The sequence below is a fragment of the Capsicum annuum genome, chromosome 9, assembly GCF_002878395.1.
Source record: "Capsicum annuum cultivar UCD-10X-F1 chromosome 9, UCD10Xv1.1, whole genome shotgun sequence".
NCBI lineage: Eukaryota > Viridiplantae > Streptophyta > Magnoliopsida > Solanales > Solanaceae > Capsicum > Capsicum annuum.
The window spans coordinates 214111182-214123162 of NC_061119.1; the positions used below are offsets into that span (position 1 = coordinate 214111182).

General features: G+C 35.6%; 1 protein-coding gene, 1 long non-coding RNA gene and 1 pseudogene across 3 annotated transcripts in view; 1 reads left to right on the plus strand and 2 right to left on the minus strand.

The window, feature by feature from the left end:
- The window catches only part of LOC124887243, a 27868-nt gene extending 17622 nt beyond the window's left edge, over positions 1 to 10246 (plus strand). Inside the window, exon 3 of the long non-coding RNA XR_007044608.1 lies at positions 10044 to 10246. This is a non-coding gene — a long non-coding RNA (uncharacterized LOC124887243). The remainder of the gene's footprint in view (positions 1 to 10043) is intronic.
- On the minus strand, positions 7 to 5064 carry LOC107841011 (putative late blight resistance protein homolog R1A-3). 2 transcript variants are annotated; one of them, XM_047396553.1, is made up of 2 exons: positions 2863 to 5064; positions 7 to 1234 (listed from the first exon to the last, which is right to left on the minus strand). In XM_047396553.1, the coding sequence occupies exon 2, from the start codon at positions 1189 to 1191 to the stop codon at positions 238 to 240; it is 954 nt and encodes a 317-aa protein (XP_047252509.1). In that variant the 5' UTR covers positions 1192 to 1234; positions 2863 to 5064; the 3' UTR covers positions 7 to 237. The 2 variants fall into 2 exon arrangements, with proteins under 2 accessions (XP_047252509.1, XP_047252508.1); XM_047396552.1 differs by lacking the exon at positions 2863 to 5064 and adding an exon at positions 2123 to 2855.
- On the minus strand, positions 5593 to 10734 carry LOC107877460 (annotated as a pseudogene).
- Positions 10735 to 11981: the final 1247 nt, after the last annotated feature.

An 11981-nucleotide genomic window follows, 5' to 3' on the forward strand; every position in this document is an offset into this window, starting at 1 on the left:
CTAGTCAAGTGATTGTAACTCAACCCAAGCACACGTGAACATCGTTCATCAGGATCATTTGTGACAAGTGACTTGACATCTTTCGCAACACTTCTCCAATCTTCTATTGCCCTTTTGGATTTGAGAAGTCCAGCAACCACGACAATAGTTAGTGGTAACCCGTGACATTCATCTGCGATTTGCTTCCCTACAGTCTCAAACTCATATGGTAATGCGTCACTTGAGAATGCGGCACTTTTAAAAAGGTTCCCAACTCTCATCTTGATCCATGAAGTCCATCTGCATAGAAAGATTCTCTGTACCAGCATAACAGGCGACTTTGTTGTTACGGGTAGTCAGCAGTATTCGACTCCCTGCATTGTATTCAGTTGGAAAGCATCGTCTCACGCCATCCCACAATCTACAACTCCAGATATCATCCAAGATAATTAAGTACCTCTTTCTCTTTAAACTTTTCTGCAGCATGTCTGCTAGCTCTGATTCACCTTTCGTCTTATCCGTGTCATCCATTTTGATCGTCGATTGCAGAAGGCTCAGCAAAATTTCCTTTTTGTTGTGATGTTGAGATACAGTAGCCCACGCACGAACATCAAAACGGCGTAGGATTGATTCATGATTGTAAACTTCTTTTGCTAAGGTTGTTTTACCTATGCCCCCCATCCCGACAATCGGGATGACTTTGGGTTCACTAGAGTAGCTTGTAGTTAGATCTTCTAACAAGTGTTCCTTTTGATCATCACGTCCAGCCATATTGTTTTTAGCATTCAGAATATTGTTTGTTGAATTTGAAAAACCTTGAACCAATGATCCCTCTGATACTTGTTCGCCTTTATCTTGAATCTTTGTCGACTCTTTCCATATACGATCCATGTCCTCTGCTACTACTTGCAGGGTATCAGAAAGCCTCTCATTTGTCTTTTCATCATTTGCCAATACAACTTCAGTTACTCTTAGTTGAATTGTTTGTTCAACAATATTTGCAACTTCTTTTATCTCTACTTCCAAATCTGTCATTTCCCCAGAAAGATTGTTTTTCTCAAAGTTCTTGACAACTACTTCGAGGGAACTAATCTTTTCATGAAGAGCAGAAAAGTCTTCTCTGTGATCACAGGTTAGAGATTGCATTGGTGAATTGGATATCAAGAGCGATTCTATTGTTCTCATAAGGGAAGTCACACTTGCATGAGCCATATCTACTGTATTCACGTTTGCCTTTGCGATTATGACCTGAAAGCTGTAAGATGCAAGAGGTCAATGATATTATAGATAACATGATACCCATTCTTTAGTATGGGAACATCTTTGTAGATGAATTCAAGTCATAGAAATCTCCTAGCTCAAAGTTTAGTTGAGAATTTTCCTACCGATTGAGTTTTAGTCGACGTTCTTACTTGGGTCAACTTCCAATGATCATTAATCCTAAGATAGGAACTTCGCCTAGAATACGGGCATTTAAGTTAATTCTACCCAAATTACGGTTTCAAGATCACTAGAATATCCCAACTAAGGTTTAACATACTAACAAAATTTCAACACTTAAACCACATCCGAAACCTAGCATCACATCATATCCATGCTACAAATTAGTTCAATCTATGGAGAAGACAACAGGATTGAAAAAGGATACTTAGCACTTCAACTTATGGGTCAAACCTTCATCTAATCCCCAAACTTCAATATTCAATTCTAAGTCATTCTTCCCATAATCAAACATAAAATTCACATTCACACGCAATATACATCAACATCATCTTACAATAAAGAGTAGGCAGAAGCCTTCCTCAAAGCCTAACTGCAAATCCTTACATCATTCACCAAAAGCTCATCTTCATTTACCAATCCCATAATGTCATCACAATATCAAAATAATAATCTTCTCATCAACATGAGAATAATGATACCCATATTGCACCATTGTGCTTCGGGTCCAAAAAGGTCACCAAAAACCCCAAGTGGGTCACATACGGAAAATACATATTCAAGGAATATCAAGCTCATGGAATTAAAACCCTCAAAAATGGGTGTAAACCAAGAAAACTTTGGGCTAAAATCAAGCTCTAAGTGAATTTGTGGTTTTGAGTCAAAACCCAAGAAATTCATCAATAAAGTGATGAAATCTTACCTTAGTTCGGACGACAATTACGATAAAAGATGTTTAGAAAGCTCCCAAGCCACCGAAAGACTCAATTTTGAGTCTTCATACCCATTTAGGGTTTTTACGTCTCAAGAATGAAGAGGAAATGCCCTAATTTGCGACATTAGGGTGTATTTATAGACCCTTCAGGCAAAGAGATTTCGTGATCATTGTCACTAGGACTGTAATCGCCATGTCGCAATCGTCAAACCTATAAAATTAAAGGTTTCTGAGTCTTCTTTCCGACCAAAAAGTACTTATGGACATTTTAGTGAGGCAGTATCCCAACTACATGTTGGGCAGCGCAAGGAGGAGCTCAAGCAAGGAGATCACTAGTTTGCCTCCGCTTTGGGCTGCGTGGCGCAGAGCATACCTCTTGACGTAAAAGTACATTTTTCTCTTATTAAATCAGGGGCAAACTTGTCCTTACCCCATGTAACTTTTCCAGCCCGTTTTATAACTCTAAAGTCATCCTAAACTAGCAAAAATTTTCAAAATCCCTCATTTTCTTCCTCCCAAAAATTCTTAGAAACAAGAACACATAGGGTTCAAGATTCAAGGCTCAAATTCCATACTTGAAACTATTTATACTAGTTATTATTTCAAGTTATTCGTATTTTCTAAATGATGGATTGAGAGTAGGGTTGAAGATTGATTTTTCTAAACTTATGTGGTCGGTCAACTAATAGTTATTTGATTGGCAATATAAGTAATTAAGGGAAACTAACCTTTTAATGGTAGAAATTTGAGAAGAAGCAACTGATCACTGCAAGTAATCAATATGAAAAACATAAATATGAAAAAAAAAAAAAAGATATAGTAGAGCAAGTAATCAAGATTAAAATAAATCAATAGAAATATGCCATACCTGATCTCTGTGTGACTAAAATGGTATTAAATTTTATAGATAACTAAGTGTTGGCTTCTGATAAATTGGGATGATAACTTCAATTATATTTTTGAGATGAGAAAGTTATTAAAAGATGATTATAGACAATATCTCCATATACTTAGACTTTTCTCATATCTCATATATGAAATTATTTAGATATATACCTCATTGATATAATAAAGAATGAACTTGGCCAATTTGCTGTACCAATCAAAATTTTTTTATATATTATCTGCCTGCAACTGGTACTTTGTGGACTAATCAATAAACAAACAATAAATCTCCAGCTTAGGAGCCACGTAGTGGAGCATTTTTCCTTAAAAAAGCAATCTAGTTGACCCATGCAGTGAGTAATTCTATGACTATTTTGTACGTAATTTCTTATTGTGTGGGACATATAACAACTTAACAAATACTTGTTCCGTTTCAAAAACATTGACCTGCTTTCATTTTTAGTTTGTTTGAAGGAAAATGATCACTATCTCTTTTGGCAACACTACTCCAACTTTCCATATTTTATGTTTAAGATCACAAGAGTAATTATATTTTAGTACATTTGACATAACTTTAGCTTAAGATCACAAAATTTAAGAATCTTTTTTATTTAGTTAAACTCCATGCCAAGTCAAAATAAGTCTTATTTTTAGCGGAAGAGAACTATATAAGTAATTAATAATAAAATAGTAATGCAAAATTTGCAGAAAGTTCGAGAAAGGCCCTTATACTTTGCAAAATGGTCAAACTTTGCTCCGCTAGAAATTTGGCTATGTTATCGTCGTTACAACGTTTGCTTGAAAATTGCCCATAATCAATACCGGTAGGGTCATAGCTGAACTAAATTTTATATTTATATGAGTACATAAACTTGACACGTGGCTACACCGCCACAGAGACAACTCAAAATATTTGTGTACAATAGTCCCTTGTAGTTCAATTCTTTTTCAAACACTATATATAGCGAAAGTTTTAGTGCACAGAACTACCCTATGCTTATAGAAGTTTTCTAACACTGAATCTTGATAATAAATATTCACGTAATAATTTTTTTTCATAAATGGCTTAAGTTTTTAAAACTCCAGTGGGAGCCTCGAAAACAGAACTAATGAGTTAGGCATAAACAAGCCATTTAACTTAGTCTCAACTGGCATCTACACCCTCCAACTTTGCGTGTACAAATAAATATACGCATCCTACTTGAAAAACCTCACGTGATTTGGCATGTAGAATGCATGCACCTCACATGATTTGTCATGTAAGAAGCGGATAAAACTTCTTTGAGGTTGAAATGGGTGTGTGGCATTTATATAAAAAACACACAGGACATGAATGTCCTTTAACTTAGCTTCAACTCACATCTATGATCTCCAACTTTTGGTGTGCACAAGTAGACACTTAAACCTGTATAAAGTTAAACAAGTAGACACATATGTCCTATGTGGCCAATTCTTGTCGTATATGACGTCCTACGTGTATTATGCCACATAGGACGTGTGTGCTTACATGCTCAACTTTATAGAAGTTTAAGTGCCTACTTATTCGCACCAAAGTTGAAGGTCATAGTTGTGATTTGAGGCCAAGTTAAAAGGCATGTTTATGTATTATGCCTATAAAAAATGACCCAACTTTCTGGGAACATAGACGACTTCAAGACTGCAGTTGGTACTGGAAGAAACTGAATTCGTTGAAGGGTGAAATGTCATCTTTGTTCGCACAAGGACATAACGAGGCTCCTCTGGGAACTCAAAGGAGAACGATTGGATTCTGCTAACTTGATGTGGAACTCGATATCTCGACCAAGGCATAGGTTTATTGCATGGTTAGCAGCTAAAGAGAGATTACTCAACTAAAAGTAAACTAATCAAACATTCAGGTAGATGATGTGACATGCTGTTTATGTACCTCATCAGTGATGAAAACTGCCAAGCACTTGTTTGTTGAGTGTAGCTGGTTCGAAACTATTAGGAACGCGTTGTTGGATTGGCTGGGAATTAAGGTGCAGCAAGCAAATGTGAAGCAAGTATTTGAAGGCATTAAGAAGAAACATTGGAGATGCATGCAAAAGTGTACTTATGCACACCCAAAGTTTGACGGCATAGATTCTAGTTGAGGCCAAGTAAAGGAGCCAAAGCACTCAGTCGTCCAAATGTTATAGACAATGGTGGGATGTTTATTCTGAAACAATAATGCTATACAAATCTTAGTACGATCAACATAGAAAAGGATTTGCACTTGGAATGTGGAGACAAGTAAGAAAATACTTTGAACATTTGAAAACCCCATGTGTCTCTCTTTGTCAACAGATAGCTTGGGCGGTTTGGCATATCAAATTTGTCCAGTTTGAGGTGCCCTAATTGCATTAGTCCCCAAATTTGCTCAGGAAAGAGAAATATACTCGTGCCACCAAAAACAAAATGTGTGTCCTTGGAACATCAATCATATGTTGAGGGAACTTATGCCTTTCGAATAAATAGATCACAGAAGTCAATTACTTCTTCCGAATATCATTGGGATCCCCAAGAATATACCGTCAAACATACACAATAATTATTAAACCAAGAAACTAAAGTAAAAAATAAATCATCATCCAGTTCCCACAATATAAACTGCTCCATGAAGGAGGAAAAGTACATCACAATAAGAATTAACAAGTTAGAAGACATTGCAACTTATAAATTTATCGAATCAAACTCCGAATAGAAACCGATTGAATGATCTTGTTGCTTGTCCTCTCCTTGTCTTCTTTTTTCCAAAAGCTGCTCGAAGAATCTACAATACTTAGTCGAGATAAAACCTTCTTTTTACTTTGTCTCTTACTATAACAAAGCAACATAAATTAGAAATGTAAAATCTCCCAATTCTTACTTTGTCTCTTGCTATAACAAAGCAACATAAACTAGAAATGTAAAATCTCCCATTTACAATCAAATCATGTCAATTAAAGTCTAGAAATATCAAGAATATTTAGCTCATGACTACATCATTATATATATTTGTAAAAAGATATTAAAAGACGATTATGTAGTGATATCGTTGAATTATTTATGTACTTATAAAATATTTCTAACACTGAATCTTGAAAGTTACATTTTTTTTTTCATAAACTACTTAATTTTTTTAAACCTCAAGAGGAAGCCTCAAAAAAACACAATTGTTTGTGCACATGTCCTCGCACCTATAATTTTAGTCTGTTCAGACATTATAATAAATCATTTTGCACATCAGCTACCAATCAAAATAAGGGAATGAGAAACAGAGTGTAACCTTGATAATTATTTACTTTCGTGGATTGGAGGTTCGAACATCCATGGGGTTGTTTCCGACGTCTTCTTGTTCTTTTTGAATTCGTGCAGCATATTCCTCAAGTTCGGGAAAACAGTCTCTTAACTCAATCAGTTGTAGTGAATGGATATCTGCAAACTCAATGGGTAACTCTTTTAAATGATAGCAACTTCTAATCAAGAGGCGCTCAAGGACAGGAAAATTGTCATCTGTGGCTTTCCAGTACTTGAGAGAACTATGTTCAATTAACAAAAGCTTCAATCGAGTAAATCCCCTAACATTTGGATGCCATTCTCCTCCACGACAAGCACCAGAAATCAGCTTCAACACCTCAAGGTTAGGCAACTCAGCTATGATGTCCAAGTCCGACCAACTTAGAGAAGTACTTTTCAACTTCAACTTCTTGAGCGTTGCTGGAAAAGATTTTGCACTTGGAATGATCACCAACAAAAGGCTATAATCAACACATGTAAGACTCAATATTTCAAGTTGCTGCAGATAGACTAGATTGTTGAGAAGCCCAGAGTCCCGAAAACTTTCATAATCACCTTAAATCCACTGATTTCTAATTTTTTAACATTCTGAATCCCCATAATAACCTCCTTCGTGCAACAACTAGGAGACAAGTAACAAATAGTTTGTAAGTTTGAAAAACCCAAGTGTCTCCCTTTGTCAATAGATCCACTTGGGCAATCTGGTAAATAAAATGTGGGCAGTTTGAGATGCCTTAATTGCATTAGTCCCCAAATTTCTCCAGGAAAAGTTAAAAATGATCCTTTAACATAGAATGTCTGCAGATTCCATAACCTGCAAATTTCTGGAGGTATGTCAAATATTTTCCAGCAGCAGAGCAATGATAGGTACCTCAACCAGATGAGGTTTAGTAGCGGTAGAGGGAAACTATAAATCCTCACGTAACTCAAGTCCAAGACTTTGAGTAATTTGAAATGAATAAGCGCTGAGTCGAGAATAAAAGGTGAAAAATAACCATCAAAAATGAAAATAGAACGGGTTCGTTTAAAAAGATCATTGTTGTCATGATATCTCAACTGACGACTTACAGGGGTAGGAAGAGCCCTATAAAGACCATAGGGAGAAGAATCAATTTCATCACCAATCAAGCGCTTAAAGGGATGCATTTGCATGAGAGATTGGCATTCTGAAGAAACCTGATTTGCATCTGATTTTTCAAACACGATTTCGTTCATGATAAAGACGTTTCCCCTTAGAACTTCTCTCAAGCACAGGTCATGTATTAAATCATGAACCTTACATGATCTAATTTTTGTTCCATCTAGACTTTTCTTGCAGACGAGAACTAGACATCTATCGACAAGCTCTTGCAAACACTTCTCAGCCTCTCCTTCCAAGTCGCTTTCCAAATTCAGGAACCCCTCAGCCATCCATAACCTCATCAAATGCTTCACTGGAATCTCAGTGTCTTCCAAAAAAGTTCCAAAATACAGAAGACACATTTTTAGACCATTGGTCAAGTGATTATAACTCAACCCAAGCACACGTGAACACCGTTCATCGGGATTATTTGTGACGAATGACTTGACATCTTCAGCAACACTTTTCCAATCTTCTATTGTCCTTTTAGATTTGAGAAGTCCTGCAACCACGACAATAGTTAGTGGTAACCCGTGATATTCATCTGCGATTTGCTTCCCAATATTCTCGTACTCAGATGGTAATGCTTCATTTGCAAATGCTGCACTTTTAAAAAGGTTCCAACTATCATCTTGATACATGAAGGCCATCTGCAAAGAAAGATTCTCTATACCAGCATAGCGAGCTACTTCAGTGTTACGGGTTGTCATCAATATTCCACTCCCCTTGTTTTCACTTGGAAAACATAGTCTCACGGCATCCCATGCTTCACTTTTCCATATGTCATCCAATACAATTAAATATCTCTTACCCTTTAAACTCCTTTGTAGCATGTTTGTTAGCTCTGCCTCATCGTTCAAAATGAGAACGAGTGCACGCATCATTGTACACTTCGTTCGCTAAGGTTGTTTTACCTATGCCTCCCATCCCGACAATCGGGATAACTTTGGGTTCACTAGAGTAGCTTCTAGTAAGATCTTCTACCAACCGTTTTCTTTGATCATCACGTCCAACCATACTGTTCTCAACATTCTGCATAACTTTTGATGAGCTTGGAAACTCTTGAACAGTTGATTCCTTTGATGCTTGTTTGCCCTCATCTTGAATCTTTGTTGACTCTTTCCAGATACTATCAATGTCCTCTGCAACTTGTTGCATGCTATCAGAAAGCCTTTCTTGTGCCTTTTTTTTCTGGATTTTACCTTCCCCCAGTACAACTTCAGTTACTCTTAGTTGAATTGTGTATTCAGCAGCACTTGCAACTTCTTTTATCTGTACTTCCAAATCTGTCATTTCCCCAGAAACATTGTTTTTCTCAAAGTTCTTGACAACTACATCCAGGGAACTAATCTTTTCATGAAGAGCAGAAAAATCTTCACTGTGATCACAAAATAGAGATTGCATTGGTGAATTGAATGTCAAGAGAGATTCTATTGTTCTCAAAAGAGAAGCCACACTTGCATGAGCCATATCTACTATATTCACGTTTTTGCAATTATGACCTGAAAGCTGCAAGATGCAAGAGGTCAATGGTATTAAAGGTAACGTGATACACAGATTGGCAAAAAAGGTAAGCATAATCTAAATAAGATTAGGTGATTTATTAGTCTTCGCTATTCAAAATTTCTAAAATAGTTTTGATCTTGTAATTTATTAGTCCTCCGTTTGAAACCTAAATTGGAACCATACCCTTGTTTTGTGTAACACTCCACACGTTCAAGCTAGAATTTTAACCATCCTTCATGCGTGTATAGACCCGAACCCAATAATTTATATTTATTTTATGAATGTGAGGATCAATTCTTTAGTATGGCAACATCTTAGTAGATGAATTGAGGTCATAGAAATCTCCTAGCTCAAAGTTGAGTTGAGAATTTTCCTTCTTACTTGGGTCAACTTCCAACAATAATTAATCCTAGTATATAATGATTTTGGTGGCCCACTTACCTACCAAATTAATGATTTTTGAGTCTTCTTTCCATCGGCACTGACCGTTCATCAATACAAGTCTTGAGCAAAAAGTTATGAACATTTTAGTGAGACAGCATCCCAGCTGCGCGTTGGGCAGCACGGGGCAGAGCTCGAGCCAGGAGATCATACCTCACCGACGTAAAGGTCTGTTTTTCACTAATTAATTAGGGGCAAAATTTTCCTTTCAAAATCCCTCATTTCCCTCCTCCCAAATATTCTTAGAAGCAAGAACACATAGAATTCAAGATTCAAGGCTCAAACTCAATTTTTTCCAAACTTTTTTCGTTCGGAGTAGTGCTCAATAGGTGTATACGGAGGTTATGCGACAACCTCAGACTTACAACGTCATCATCATCATCATTATCATTCTCATTGCATTTCATACATTATGCACTCTTTGTGATTGTACTTTCGTGTTGGATTTGATGTCTGTCTCTTCTGCGCTTCTCTTTCGTAGTTGTATTTGGTATATGTATTATATTAGAACTGTTAGTGGAGACGGTGTGGAATACCGTTTGGGATCTTTTTTGATTGAAGTGACGAGCCCACAATGTGTATCTTATATACTTTATTTTCTACTTTGCTCGGTCGGCCTATGATACCGACTGACTACAAGTGGATCGTACTCATCCCTACTATGCATTTTTGGTGCAGATCTTAGTACGAGTGCGCCGCATGACAACTGAGTTCGGGCGGAGACTAGTCATATCTGAGGTAGTGGCCGCTCTATGCGTCTAGAGTCGACCTCCTACCTCATCCTATCTAGTTTTATATCTAGTTTTGTATTCGCAGACAGATTTTTGTACTTTTGGATCATCAGTTCTATTTTCAAACTCTGAGATATATTTACATTGTTCTTACACAGTGACACCATTTTTTGGGAATGATTTATGGTATTTTAGACTTCCTCTATCTCTATGCATGTACGGTATGTTTGAAGATTGAGACTAGGGCTGAAGATGGTTTTTCCATGAAAGCTCATTATTGAATCCTCTCTTTTACAAATTGTTTTCTAAACTTATTATGTGGTCACTCAACTAACAGTTATTAACTCAGAAAGATGAGTAATTAAGGGAAGCTAACCTTTCAATGATAGTTTGAGAATACAAGAAGAAGGTTGGGAAGAAGCAACTGATCACTGCAACAACATACTATGAGAAAAGAACATAAAAAAACACAAATATGATATATGAAGAAAAGGTGTAAAACACAAAAGATATGCTAGCAAGTATCAAGATTAAAATCAAGAGAAAAATGGCTTACCTCTCTGAGTGTCTAACAAAGAGTTTTCTTTCTGATAAATTGGGATGAGAACTTCAATTATTGTTGCTTGTGGGGTAAGGGCATTTATATATTTAAATGGAACAACTCATTAATTGTATTGTTTGATAAAAAAAGTTAATGATTATGCAGATTCTTACCTTTATTATATTTTAAAAGGGAAAAGGATCATTTATGACATCCAATTATTAGAAATGGTTCATTTATGCCATCAGTTAAAAGTTTGGCTCATTCATGTCATCGTCGTTACGAAATCAGTTCATCCATGCCATTACTTTTTAACGGTGGGTTTAAAAAATAGCATTGACACGTGGCCTTTTATTAGAGGTTCATATCATTAATTAAAGGGAAAAAGCTCAAATATGTCACTGAACTATCAGAAATGACTCATTTATGTCATCCGTTAAAAGTTGGGCTCATTCATACCATCGCTGTTACAAAATCGGCCCATCCATGCCATTACTTTTTAACAGATGGTTTTTAAAAACAGTCTTGCCACATGGCAGCTTATTAGAGGGCCATGTCATTTTTTTATTTTATTTTTTTAATTTTTTTTTAAAAAATGATAATTTATTTTTAATCCATTAAAAAGAATCCACGCAACTTTTTGATCTATTGAAAATTAGTTTGATCTATACTTTTAAAATTTGATTAATTTTTCATGAAAATATTCTTAAAACATTCTCATTCGATTCGTTTTTTTTGTCATTTTTGACATATTAAGATTGTTTTCATATTTTACCTTTAATATTAATTATGTTTTATTCAAACTAATTTCAAATACAATAGTAAACATCATTTAATAAATATACTATAATAAAATAGCTATTTTAATTGACGGCCGAGTAACTAAAAGAAAACGGAGAGAGTATACACTCCACACTTTTTATCACTTTTTTTAAAAAAAGATTCATGCTAACTAAAGTTTTTGTCATTTTTCAGTTGAAACTAAAGGGATATATAAATATCAAATATTATTATTATATTATTAATAACTAGCTTCTCATTTTGCCAACTCTACGTATACTATATATGTCGGTATGTTGTCGCCTTCCTTTTTTTGCAATGATAAATGATGATGCATAAAGTGTTACGTACAAATGTTGAATACTGATTAGGTGCGGCTCAACCCTTTAGGAGAAAAGGCGGCCGTCTAAGACCCCAAAATTTGAGAGGCCTATTTTTGTTTAGTAATAATAAATTATAAATTTTAAGAAATATATTAAATACTATTTATAAAAAAAAGAAAAATTTTATATAAAAAAATAAAACGCAAGCCCTCCGTTTGATTTTTGCCTTAGGCCATAAATT